This window comes from Somniosus microcephalus, chromosome 9 (genome assembly GCF_052327205.1).
Source record: "Somniosus microcephalus isolate GS21.2 chromosome 9, FLI_Smic_1.0, whole genome shotgun sequence".
NCBI classification, from domain to species: Eukaryota; Metazoa; Chordata; class Chondrichthyes; order Squaliformes; family Somniosidae; genus Somniosus; species Somniosus microcephalus.
The window spans coordinates 251,273,964-251,288,067 of record NC_140995.1 but is presented as its reverse complement, the minus strand read 5'-3'; the positions used below and the strand labels follow the sequence as shown (position 1 = coordinate 251,288,067).

Sequence of the window (14,104 nt, the reverse complement as noted above, 5' to 3'; positions counted from 1 at the left end):
GGGACCACTAATGTACACAGTGGACGTTGGAGAGAGCATCGTGAGACGCCATGCTGACCAGATTCTAGAGTCACAGGAACAAGCCAAACCTATACCACAAGCATGTGCACCTGGTAATGAGCCCGAAGTACAGATTGCGTCTACCTCAGAAGCAGGGGTATTGGAGGCTGACGAACCAACCAATGACAATGAGCCAGAATTGACTCCACCGCCAGAACAGGATACTCGAGAAAGGCGCTATCCAGTCCGGATCAGGAAGCCTCCTCAAAGACTGAACTTATAAATGACTATTCCAGTTGATGTATATAGTACCGAGAAAATTGTAATTGTAATTAGTTATTATTTAGTTGTTAAATGAATGTTATGTACTGTTTATCTAAAAGGGGAGGAATTGTTGTGCATGTCCCTTTAAGGGAATAACTGGTCTTAGACTGCAGTACCGGCAGTGACCACCCCTGTATAAAAGGCCCTAGCAGGCTTCTGTAGTTTCAGTTTCAAGCTACCTCTTGTTCAGTAAAGTACCTGTTAAACTGTTCTCCCGAAGTCCGTGTATTATTGAGGCGCGGACTTTACAATTACTGCACAAGATAAGAGCTCACAGTGTTGGGGGTAATATATTAGCATGGATAGAGGATTGGCTAACTAACAGAAAACAGAGAGTCGGGATAAATGGGTCATTTTCAGGCAAACTGTAACTAGTGGGGTGCCACAGGGATCAGTGCTGGGGCCTCAACTATTTACAATCTACATTAATGACTTGGATGAAGGGACCGAGTGTACTGTAGCCAAATTTGCTGATGATACAAAGAAAGGTGGGAAAGCAAGTTGTGAAGAGGACACAAAGAATCTCCAAAGGGATATAGACAGGCTCAGTGAGTGGGCAAACATTTGGCAGATGGAGTATAATGTGGGAAAATGTGAGGTTGTCCTCTTTGGCAGGAAAAGTAAAAAAGCAAATTATTTTTTAAATATAGAAAGATTACAAAATGCTGAGGTACAGAGTGATCTGGGGGTCCTAGTACATGAATCACAAAAAGTTAGCATGCAGGTACAGCAAGTAATTAGGAAGGCTAATGGAATGTTGGCCTTTATTTCAAGGGGGATGGAGTATAAAAGTAGGGAAGTCCTGTTACAACTGTACAGGGCGTTGGTGAGACCACACCTGGAGTACTGCGTACAGTTTTGGTCTCCTTATTTAAGGAGGGATATACTTGCATTGGAAGCAGTTCAGAGAAGGTTCACGAGGTTGATTCCTGAGATGAAGGGGTTGTCTTATGAGGAAAGGTTGAGCAGGTTGGGCCTATACTCACTGGAGTTTAGAAGAATGAGAGGTGATCTTATTGAAATATGTAAGATTCTGAGGGGGCTTGACAGGGTAGATGCAGAGAAGATGTTTCCCCCGTGGGGGAATCTAGAACTAGGGGGCACAATATCAGGATAAGGGGTCACCCTTTTAAAACGGAGATGAGGAGGAATTTCTTCTCTCAGAGGGTGGTGAATCTTTGGAATTCTCTACCCCAGAGAGCCGTGGAGGCGGAGTCAGTGAATATATTCAAGGCGGAGATAGACAGATTTTTGAGCTACGGGGAGTCGAGGGTTATGGGGAGCGGGCGGGAAAATGGAGTTCAGGCCAAGATCAGATCAGCCATGATCTCATTGAATAACGGGGCAGGCTCGAGGGGCCGAATAGCCTACTCCTGCTCCGATTTCTTATGTTATCATAGAAAGTTCCAGCACGGAAGGAGGCCATTTCGGCCCATCGTGTCCGCGCCAGCCGACAAAGAGCTATCCAGCCTAATCCCACTTCCCAGCTCTTGGTCCGTAGCCCTGCAGGTTAGAGCATCCCAAGGGCACATCCAAGTACTTTTTAAATGTGGTTAGGGTCTCTGCCTCTACCACCCTTTCAGGCAGTGAGTTCCAGACCCCCACAGCCCTCTGGGTGAAGAAATTCCCCCTCAAATCCCCTCTAAACCTTGCCCCTGCTCTTGTATTCTATGCCATGGCTAATAAAGGCAAACATTCCGTATGTCTTCTTAACCACCTTATCTACCTGGCCTGCTACCTTCAGGGATCTGTGGACATGCACTCCAAGGTCCCTTTGTTCCTCTACACTACTCAGTGTCCTACCATTTAATGTGTATTCCCTTTCCTTGTTAGCCCTCCCCAAATGCATTACCTCACACTTCTCCAGATTGAATTCCATTTGCCACTGTTCTGCCCACCTGACCAATTTATTGATATCTTCCTGCAGTCTACAGCTTCCTTCTTCAGTATCAACCACACAGCCGATTTTAGTATCATCTGCAAACTTCTTAATCATACCCCCTATATTCAAGTCTAGATCATTGATATATACCACAAAAAGCAAGGGACCTAGTACTGAGCCCCGCAGAACCCCACTGGAAACAGCCTTCCAGTCACAAAAACACACATCAACCATCACCCTCTGCTTCCTGTCTCCGAGCCAGTTTTGAATCCAACTTGACATTTTCCCTGGATCCCATGGGCTTTTAACATTGTGACCAGTCTGCCATGTGGAACCTTATAACACTGACTCTCACTGGGGTACAGTTCCACAGGCACTGACTCTCACTGGGGTACAGTTCCACAGACACTGACTCTCACTGGGGTACAGTTCCACAGACACTGACTCTCACTGGGGTACAGTTCCACAGACACTGTCTCTCACTGGGGTACAGTTCCACAGACACTGACTCTCACTGGGGTACAGTTCCACAGACACTGACTCTCACTGGGGTACAGTTCCACAGACACTGACTCTCACTGGGGTACAGTTCCACAGACACTGATGCTCACTGGGGTACAGTTCCACAGACACTGACTCTCACTGGGGTACAGTTCCACAGACACTGACTCTCACTGGGGAACAGTTCCACAGACACTGATGCTCACTGGGGTACAGTTCCACAGACACTGACTCTCACTGGGGTACAGTTCCACAGACACTGACTCTCACTGGGGTAGAGTTCCACAGACACTGACTCTCACTGGGGTACATTTCCACAGACACTGATGCTCACTGGGGTACAGTTCCACAGACACTGACTCTCACTGGGGTACAGTTCCACAGACACTGATGCTCACTGGGGTACAGTTCCACAGACACTGACTCTCACTGGGGTACAGTTCCACAGACACTGACTCTCACTGGGGTAGAGTTCCACAGACACTGACTCTCACTGGGGTACAGTTCCACAGACACTGACTCTCACTGGGGTACGTTCCACAGACACTGACTCTCACTGGGGTACAGATCCACAGGCACTGACTCACTGGGGTACAGTTCCACAGACACTGACTCTCACTGGGGTACAGTTCCACAGACACTGACTCTCACTGGGGTACAGTTCCACAGACACTGACTCTCACTGGGGTACAGTTCCACAGACACTGACTCTCACTGGGGTACAGTTCCACAGACACTGACTCTCACTGGGGTACAGTTCCGCAGACACTGACTCTCACTAGGGTACAGTTCCGCAGACACTGACTCTCACTGGGGTACAGTTCCACAGACACTGACTCTCACTGGGGTACAGTTCCACAGACAGTGACTCTCACTGGGGTACAGTTGCACAGACACTGACTCTCACTGGGGTACAGTTCCACAGACACTGACTCTCACTGGGGTACAGTTCCAAGGACTCTCACTGGGGTGCAGTTCCACAGACACTGACTCTCACTGGGAGACAGTTCCACAGACACTGTCTCTCACTGGGGTACAGTTCCACAGACACTGACTCTCACTGGGGTACAGTTCCACAGACACTGACGCTCACTGGGGTACAGTTCCACAGACACTGACGCTCACTGGGGTACAGTTCCACAGACACTGACTCTCACTGGGGTACAGTTCCACAGAGACTGACTCTCACTGGGATACAGTTCCACATACACTGACTCTCACTGGGGTACAGTTCCACAGACACTGACTCTCACTGGGAGAGAGTTCCACAGACATTGACTCTCACTGGGGTACAGTTCCACAGACAGTGACTCTCACTGGGGTACAGTTGCACAGACACTGACTCTCACTGGGGTACAGTTCCACAGACTCTCACTGGGGTGCAGTTCCACAGACACTGACTCTCACTGGGAGACAGTTCCACAGACACTGTCTCTCACTGGGGTACAGTTCCACAGACACTGACTCTCACTGGGGTACAGTTCCACAGACACTGACGCTCACTGGGGTACAGTTCCACAGACACTGACGCTCACTGGGGTACAGTTCCACAGACACTGACTCTCACTGGGGTACAGTTCCACAGAGACTGACTCTCACTGGGATACAGTTCCACATACACTGACTCTCACTGGGGTACAGTTCCACAGACACTGACTCTCACTGGGATACAGTTCCACACACACTGACTCTCACTGGGGTACAGTTCCACAGATACTGAATCTCACTGGGGTGCAGTTCCACAGACTCTCACTGTGTACGCTGTACAGGGGTACAGTGACTGAGGGCAGTGACCAACACTGACTTATTTCAGTCTGCTGGTTAGTTCTTACCTGACAAATATCCTCTCCATCTCTTCCAGCCGGTAAACCTCCTTCACCCTGTATAGAAGAGATTGATGTCAGTAATCAGCACCAAACAGAGAGAGAGGGTGAGCTAGCACTGGGCGTTGCTCTGTTGGTCTCTCACCGGATCGGGTTCATGTCCGAGCGACTTGGTTTGGATACAGCTTTCACAAACTTCTCCGCCATCTGGATCCTGAAATACAACAGGAACAGCGTTAGAAACCATCCTTACCCCATTCCCCCCCCCACCGGGATCACTGGATCATCCATCCCCCGCCCAGATCACAGCCTCCTACCGGATCGCTCCCACCCTCTGGATCAACCCCCCCACCAATCACCCCGTCAGACCCCGCCTCCATGACCCTGGCTGTGACCCCAATGGCAATCACTGACCTCTGGTTGAAGTGTTGATCTCTGATATCCGTCCCGTTGAGAATCAGGGCGTCGAGGATGTGGATCGAGCTGATCCGGCGCTGGGCTTTCCCCTAAAACCAGGAGACAGTGGAATCAGAATCAGCACTGATCCCGCGAACAGAGCATCTAGTGAACCCGCAAACTGAAGGCTCACTGAATCCCAGTCCGGGCGGCTCGGGCTCCAGTCCGGGGGGGCCTCGGGGCCAGTCCGGGGGGCCCTCGGGGCCAGTCCGGGGGGCCCTCGGGGCCAGTCCGGGGGGCCCTCGGGGCCAGTCTGGGGGTCTCGGGGCCAGTCTGGGGGTCTCGGGGCCAGCCTGTGCCCTGGCTCTCTGTACCCTGACTCTCTGTACTCCGCACACCAATACCGCGTCCTCTGCCTCAATTCCTCTTCCTCACCTCTCCTTTAAGCTCCTGTATGATTTCCACAAACAGCAACGTTTCTCTCGGTAACTCGGTCTTGAAGTTCTCGAGCTTCTTCCAACGCGTCGGCACCCCACCATCCCACAGGTAGATCTGGGACTTCTGCACAAAACAGAACACACCTCAGATACACTCCAGTACAGGCAGGGCCAATCACAGCAAGAGACACACAAACCCCAATACATGGGCTGGATTGGAAAGGGCCATTCTGCCCCCCATCGAGGCTGTTTCCCGTCTGGGGGGCTCGCAATCCCGGGGAGCCCGCAACCCCAGGGGGTCCAGAAGTAAGGGTCATAGTCTCAGGATCAGGGGTCGACCATTTTGGACTGAGCTGAGGAGAATTTCTTCACTCAGAGGATGGTGAATCTTTGTAATTCTGCTACCCCAGAGGGCTGCGGAGACTCAGTCGTTTCAGGGCCGAGATCGATAGACTCTGGGGAATGAGGGGATATGGAGGATTGGGCGGGAAAGTGGAGTTGAGGTCGATGATCAGCCACAATCTTACTGAATGGCGGAGCAGGCTCAAGGGGCAATATGGCCTCTTCCTCCTTCTCATTCTTATTTTCTTACCACCATTCTGCCCCCATGTACTTACCCCCATTCTGGCCCCTTGTACTTACCCCCATTTTACTCCCATTCTGGCCCCATGTACTTACCCCCATTCTGCCCCCATGTACTTACCCCCATTCTGCCCCCATGTACTTACCCCCATTCTGCCCCCATGTACTTACCCCCATTCTGCCCCCATGTACTTACCCCCATTCTGCCCCCATGTACTTACCCCCATTCTGCCCCCATGTACTTACCCCCATTCTGCCACTTGTACTTACCCCCATTCTGCCCCCGTGTACTTACCCCCATTCTGGCCCCGTGTACTTACCCCCATTCTGGCCCCTTGTACTTACCCCCATTCTGGCCCCTTGTACTTACCCCCATTCTGGCCCCTTGTACTTACCCCCATTCTGCCCCCGTGTACTTACCCCCATTCTGGCCCCGTGTACTTACCCCCATTCTGCCCCCTTGTACTTACCCCCATTCTGGCTCCTTGTACTTACCCCCATTCTGGCCCCGTGTACTTACCCCCATTCTGGCCCCTTGTACTTACCCCCATTCTGGCCCCCGTGTACTTACCCCCATTCTGCCCCCGGGTACTTACCCCCATTCTGGCTCCTTGTACTTACCCCCATTCTGGCCCCGTGTACTTACCCCCATTCTGGCCCTTGTACTTACCCCCATTCTGGCCCTTGTACTTACCCCCATTCTGGCCCTTGTACTTACCCCCATTCTGCCCCCATGTACTTACCCCCATTCTGGCCCCGTGTACTTACCCCCATTCTGGCCCCTTGTACTTACCCCCATTCTGGCCCCTTGTACTTACCCCCATTCTGGCCCCTTGTACTTACCCCCATTCTGCCCCCGTGTACTTACCCCCATTCTGGCCCCGTGTACTTACCCCCATTCTGCCCCCTTGTACTTACCCCCATTCTGGCTCCTTGTACTTACCCCCATTCTGGCCCCGTGTACTTACCCCCATTCTGGCCCCTTGTACTTACCCCCATTCTGGTCCCATGTACTTACCCCCATTCTGCCCCCGGGTACTTACCCCCATTCTGGCTCCTTGTACTTACCCCCATTCTGGCCCCGTGTACTTACCCCCATTCTGGCCCCGTGTACTTACCCCCATTCTGGCCCCATGTACTTACCCCCATTCTGGCCCCGTGTACTTACCCCCATTCTGGCCCCGTGTACTTACCCCCATTCTGCCCCCGTGTACTTACCCCCATTCTGCCCCCGTGTACTTACCCCCATTCTGCCCCCATGTACTTACCCCCATTCTGCCACTTGTACTTACCCCCATTCTGGCCCTTGTACTTACCCCCATTCTGCCCCCATGTACTTACCCCCATTCTGGCCCCGTGTACTTACCCCCATTCTGGCCCCTTGTACTTACCCCCATTCTGGCCCCTTGTACTTACCCCCATTCTGCCCCCGTGTACTTACCCCCATTCTGCCCCCTTGTACTTACCCCCATTCTGGCTCCTTGTACTTACCCCCATTCTGGCCCCGTGTACTTACCCCCATTCTGGCCCCTTGTACTTACCCCCATTCTGGTCCCATGTACTTACCCCCATTCTGCCCCCGGGTACTTACCCCCATTCTGGCTCCTTGTACTTACCCCCATTCTGGCCCCGTGTACTTACCCCCATTCTGGCCCCGTGTACTTACCCCCATTCTGGCCCCATGTACTTACCCCCATTCTGGCCCCGTGTACTTACCCCCATTCTGGCCCCGTGTACTTACCCCCATTCTGGCCCCATGTACTTACCCCCATTCTGGCCCCGTGTACTTACCCCCATTCTGGCCCCGTGTACTTACCCCCATTCTGGCTCCTTGTACTTACCCCCATTCTGGCCCCGTGTACTTACCCCCATTCTGGCCCCGTGTACTTACCCCCATTCTGGCCCCATGTACTTACCCCCATTCTGGCCCCTTGTACTTACCCCCATTCTACCCCCCATTCTGGCCCCGTGTACTTACCCCCATTCTACCCCCATTCTGGCCCCGTGTACTTACCCCATTCTGGCTCCTTGTACTTACCCCCATTCTGGCCCCGTGTACTTACCCCCATTCTACCCCCATTCTGGCCCCGTGTACTTACCCCCATTCTACCCCCATTCTGGCCCCGTGTACTTACCCCCATTCTGGCCCCTTGTACTTACCCCCATTCTGGCCCTGTGTACTTACCCCCATTCTACCCCCATTCTGGCCCCGTGTACTTACCCCCATTCTACCCCCATTCTGCCCCCGTGTACTTACCCCCATTCTGGCCCCGTGTACTTACCCCCATTCTGGCCCGTGTACTTACCCCCATTCTGACCCCGTGTACTTACCCCCATTCTGGCCCCGTGTATTTACCCCCATTCTGGCCCCCGTGTATTTACCCCCATTCTGGCCCCGTGTATTACCCCCCATTCTGGCCCCTGTGGACTTACCCCCATTCTGCCCCGTGTACTTACCCCCATTCTGGCCCGTGTATTTACCCCCATTCTGGCCCCTTGTATTTACCCCCATTCTGCCCCCGTGTACTTACCCCCATTCTGGCCCCGGGTACTTACCCCCATTCTGGCCCCGTGTACTTACCCCCATTCTGGCCCCGTGTACTTACCCCCCCATTTCTGGCCCCGTGTACTTACCCCCATTCTGGCCCCGTGTACTTACCCCCATTCTGGCCCCGTGTACTTACCCATTCTGGCCCGTGTACTTACCCCCATTCTGGCCCCGGGTACTTACCCCCATTCTGGCCCCGGGTACTTACCCCCAATTCTGGCCGGGTACTTACCCCCATTCTGGCCCCGGGTACTTACCCCCATTCTGGCCCCGGGTACTTACCCCCATTCTGGCCCCGGGTACTTACCCCCATTCTGGCCCCGGGTACTTACCCCCATTCTGGCCCCGGGTACTTACCCCCATTCTGGCCCCGGGTACTTACCCCCATTCTGGCCCCGTGTACTTACCCCCATTCTGGCCCCGGGTACTTACCCCCATTCTGGCCCCGGGTACTTACCCCATTCTGGCCCCGGGGTACTTACCCCCGATTCTGGCCCCGGGTACTTACCCCCATTCTGGCCCCGGGTACTTACCCCCATTCTGGCCCCGGGTACTTACCCCCATTCTGGCCCCGGGTACTTACCCCCATTCTGGCCCCGGGTACTTACCCCCATTCTGGCCCCGGGTACTTACCCCCCATTCTGGCCCCGGGTACTTACCCCATTCTGGCCCCGGGTACTTACCCCCATTCTGGCCCCGGGTACTTACCCCCATTCTGGCCCCGGGTACTTACCCCCATTCTGGCCCCGGGTACTTACCCCCATTCTGGCCCCGTGTACTTACCCCCATTCTGGCCCCGTGTACTTACACCCATTCTGGCCCCGGGTACTTTACCCTCCCCCTTCTGGCCCCGGGTACTTACCCCCATTCTGGCCCGGGTACTTACCCCCATTCTGGCCCCGGTACTTACCCCCATTCTGGCCCCGGGTACTTACCCCCATTCTGGCCCCGGGTACTTACCCCCATTCTGGCCCCGGGTACTTACCCCATTCTGGCCCCGGACACTTACCCCCATTCTGGCCCCGGGTACTACCCCCATTCTGGCCCCGGGTACTTACCCCCATTCTGGCCCCGGGTACTTACCCCCATTCTGGCCCCGGGTACTTACCCCCATTCTGGCCCCGGGCCTACTCCCATTCTGGCCCCGGGTACTTACCCCCATTCTGGCCCCGGACACTTACCCCCATTCTGGCCCCGGACACTTACCCCCATTCTGGCCCCGGGTACTTACCCCCATTCTGGCCCCGGGTACTTACCCCCATTCTGGCCCCGGGTACTTACCCCCATTCTGGCCCCGGGTACTTACCCCCATTCTGGCCCCGGGTACTTACCCCCATTCTGGCCCCGGGTACTTACCCCCATTCTGGCCCCGTGTACTTACCCCCATTCTGGCCCCGGGTACTTACCCCCATTCTGGCCCCGGGTACTTACCCCCATTCTGGCCCCGGGTACTTACCCCCATTCTGGCCCCGGGTACTTACCCCCATTCTGGCCCCGGGTACTTACCCCCATTCTGGCCCCGTGTACTTACCCCCATTCTGGCCCCGTGTACTTACCCCCATTCTGGCCCCGGGTACTTACCCCCATTCTGGCCCCGGGTACTTACCCCCATTCTGGCCCCTTGTATTTACCCCCATTCTGGCCCCGGGTACTTACCCCCATTCTGGCCCCGTGTACTTACCCCCATTCTGGCCCCGGGTACTTACCCCCATTCTGGCCCCGTGTACTTACCCCCATTCTGGCCCCGTGTACTTACCCCCATTCTGGCCCCGGGTACTTACCCCCATTCTGGCCCCGGGTACTTACCCCCATTCTGGCCCCTTGTACTTACCCCCATTCTGGCCCCGGGTACTTACCCCATTCTGGCCCCTTGTATTTACCCCCATTCTGGCCCCGGATACTTACCCCCATTCTGGCCCCGGGTACTTACCCCCATTCTGGCCCCGGGTACTTACCCCCGTTCTGGCCCCGGGTACTTACCCCCATTCTGGCCCCGGGTACTTACCCCCATTCTGGCCCCGGGTACTTACCCCCGTTCTGGCCCCGTGTACTTACCCCCATTCTGGCCCCGGGTACTTACTCCCATTCTGGCCCCAGGTACTTACCCCCATTCTGGCCCCTTGTACTTACCCCCATTCTGGCCCCGTGTACTTACCCCCATTCTGCCCCTTTTACTTACCCCAATTCTGGCCCCTTGTACTCACCCCCATTCTGCCCCGTGTACTTACCCCCATTCTGCCCTTTTACTTACCCCAATTCTGGCCCCTTGTACTCACCCCCATTCTGGCCCCAGGTACTTACCCCCATTCTGGCCCCTTGTACTCACCCCCATTCTGGCCCCTTGTACTTACCCCCATTCTGGCCCCAGGTACTTACCCCCATTCTGTCCCCAGGTACTTACCCCCATTCTGGCCCCTTGTACTTACCCCCATTCTGGCCCCTTGTACTTACCCCCATTCTGGCCCCGGGTACTTACTCCCATTCTGGCCCCAGGTACTTACCCCCATTCTGGCCCCTTTTACTTACCCCATTCTGGCCCCTTGTACTCACCCCATTCTGCCCCTTTTACTCACCCCCATTCTGCCCCCATGTACTTACCCCCATTCTGCCCCCATGTACTTACCCCATTCTGCCCCTTTTACTTACCCCCATGCCCAGCAGGAATTGCTGCTCTCCCCCAGCGACCATACATCGATAGTCCAGCACGTGGCTGATCTTCTCTATGGTTTGTGCGGAGAGCAGGGTGGGTTTGTAACTGAACGTGTCTGGGTCGGTGCCCTGCAGGAAGGCACAAGCAAACATATTACATCGGAGCAGTCACAGGGCTTGTATCAGAGAGGGAGCGAGCGCATTGGATCATGGCCCTGACACAGAGCTAGTGTCAGAGAGCACGGGGTCATGACCCTGGCACTGGGATCGCGTCAAGACGAGCACGGGGTCATGACCCTGACACAGGGCAAGTGTCAGAGAGCTCAGGGGTCATGACCCTGACACAGGGCCAGTGTCAGAGAGCACGAGGTCATGACCCTGACACAGGGCCAGTGTCAGAGAGCTCAGAGGCCATGACACTGACACAGGGCTAGTGTCAGACAGCTCAGGAAACATGACCCTGACACAGTGACAGGAGGGGGATTGATGTAAACTAGCAGCCAGGGCCTCGGTCACACCACCCTGCCGCCCTCCTAATGTATTGCATTCACCTGAATCAGCTCGTAGAACTTGTTCTTGGGGTCGGTCGTGATCGGAGCCACGCGAGCCTTGTCTGGGATCTGTGGAGTCAGAAGAGAGTCATCACTAGGGAGGAAAGTGGGGGAAGGGGGATCTGGTGAGGTCGAGGAGTCGGGGGAGGGGGGGGGGGGGGGGAGGGCGCGGACCGAGGCGAGGGACGGGGGAGGAGGGGGCGAGGGACGGGGCGGAGAGGCGAGGGGCGGGGCGGAGAGGCGAGTGGCGGGGCGGAGAGGCGAGCGACGGGGCGGAGAGGCGAGCGACGGGGCGGAGAGGCGAGGGACGGGGCGGAGAGGCGAGGCGGAGAGGCGAGGGGCGGGGCGGAGAGGCGAGGGGCGGGGCGGAGAGGCGAGGGGCGGGGCGGAGAGGCGAGGGGCGGGGCGGAGAGGCGAGGGGCGGGGCGGAGAGGCGAGGGGCGGGGCGGAGAGGCGAGGGGCGGGGCGGAGAGGCGAGGGGCGGGGCGGAGAGGCGAGGGACGGGGCGGAGAGGCGAGGGGCGGGCGGAGAGGCGAGGCGGAGAGGCGAGGGGCGGGGCGGAGAGGCGAGGGGCGGGGCGGAGAGGCGAGGGGCGGGGCGGAGAGGCGAGGGGCGGGGCGGAGAGGCGAGGGGCGGGGCGGAGAGGCGAGGGGCGGGGCGGAGAGGCGAGGGGCGGGGCGGAGGCGAGGGGCGGGGCGGAGAGGCGAGGGGCGGGGCGGAGAGGCGAGGGGCGGGGCGGAGAGGCGAGGGGCGGGGCGGAGAGGCGAGGGGCGGGGCGGAGAGGCGAGGGGCGGGGCGGAGAGGCGAGGGGACGGGGCGGAGAGGCGAGGGACGGGGCGGAGAGGCGAGGGACGGGGCGGAGAGGCGAGGGACGGGGCGGAGAGGCGAGGGACGGGGCGGAGAGGCGAGGGACGGGGCGGAGAGGCGAGGGACGGGGCGGAGAGGCGAGGGACGGGGCGGAGAGGCGAGATGAGCAGAATCGAGGGTCGAGCGGACCCTGTGATACTCACCCCCCACAGCTTCAGGCACTCCTTACGGATATCAGCCTGGCGCGTCTCATTCAGGTTCCTGAGGAGAAAAACTCAAACTGAGACACAAGGGTTGCATTGAGGCAGATCTGAGGTTCCCCAGGGCACATGATTCCAAGACCATTAACCGGGTATAAGGGGTGCAGGAGCATAATGGTTCTGTGACTGGGTTAACAATCCAGAGAGCTGAAATCCCACCCGGGCAGTTTGAGAATTTAAATTCAGTTTAAGAAATCTGTTAATAAAAAACTGGGATCAGTAACAGTGACCATGAAGCTGTCGGTTTGTAGGAAAAACCCATCTGGTTCACGAATGTCCTTTAGGGAAGGAAACCTGCCATTCATATCCGGTCTGGGCCTATATGTGACTCCAGTCCCACACCAACGTGGTTGACTGAAACACCCTCTGGACAGACCACCCGGCATTGAGCTCGGCACCGGCTTCGGACACAACAGCACACTCAGCCCAGGCAACCCTGCAAAGTCCTCCTCACCAGGACTTGTGCCACAATTGGAAGCGCTGTCCCACAGGCTAGTCAAGCAACAGCCTGACATAGTCATACTCTCAGAATCATACCTTTCAGCCAATGTCCCAAACTCCTCCCTCACCATCCCTGGGTATGTCCTGTCCCACCGGCAGGACAGACCCACCAGGGGTGGTGGCACAGTGTTATACGGTCGGGAAGGAGTGGCCCTGGGAATCCTCAATATTGACTCCGGACCCCATGAAGTCTCATGGCTTCAGGTCAAGCATGGGCAAGGAAACCTCCTGCTGATTACCACCTACCGCCCTCCCTCAGCTGATGAATCAGTACTCCTCCATGTTGAACACCACTTGGAAGAAGCACTGAGAGTAGCAAGGGCACAGAATGTACTCTGGGTGGGGGACTTCAATGTCCATCACCAAGAGTGGCTCGGTAGCACCACTACTGACCGAGCTGGCCGAGTCCTGAAGGACATAACTGCCAGTCTGGGCCTGCGACAGGTGGTGAGACAACCAACACGAGGGAAAAACCTACTTGACCTCGTCCTCACCAATCTACCTGTCCATGACAGTATCGGTAGCAATGACCATTGTGGAGACGAAGTCCCGACTTCACACTGAGGACACCCTCCATCGTGTTGTGTGCTAAATGGGATAGATTCAGAACAGATCTAGCAGCTCAAAACTGGGCATCCATGAGGCGCTGTGGGCCATCAGAAGCAGCAGAATTGTATTCCACCACAATCTGTAACCTCATGTCCCGGCATATCCCTCGCTCTACCATTACCATCAAGCCAGGGGACCAACCCTGGTTCAATAAGGAGTGTTGAAGAGCATGCCAGGAGCACCTAAAAATGAGGTGCCAACCCGGGGAAGCTGCAACACAGGACTACATGCATG

General features: G+C 56.3%; 1 protein-coding gene across 1 annotated transcript in view; it reads right to left on the bottom strand.

The window, feature by feature from the left end:
* Window positions 1-14,104, bottom strand: part of cmtr1 (cap methyltransferase 1) — a 155,269-nt gene that overhangs the window by 15,419 nt on the left and 125,746 nt on the right. The window contains 7 exon segments of the mRNA XM_085998153.1: window positions 4,540-4,587; window positions 4,676-4,744; window positions 4,945-5,036; window positions 5,362-5,487; window positions 11,140-11,271; window positions 11,694-11,762; window positions 12,704-12,761. Of these exon segments, the coding sequence (XP_085854279.1) occupies window positions 4,540-4,587; window positions 4,676-4,744; window positions 4,945-5,036; window positions 5,362-5,487; window positions 11,140-11,271; window positions 11,694-11,762; window positions 12,704-12,761 (594 nt within the window).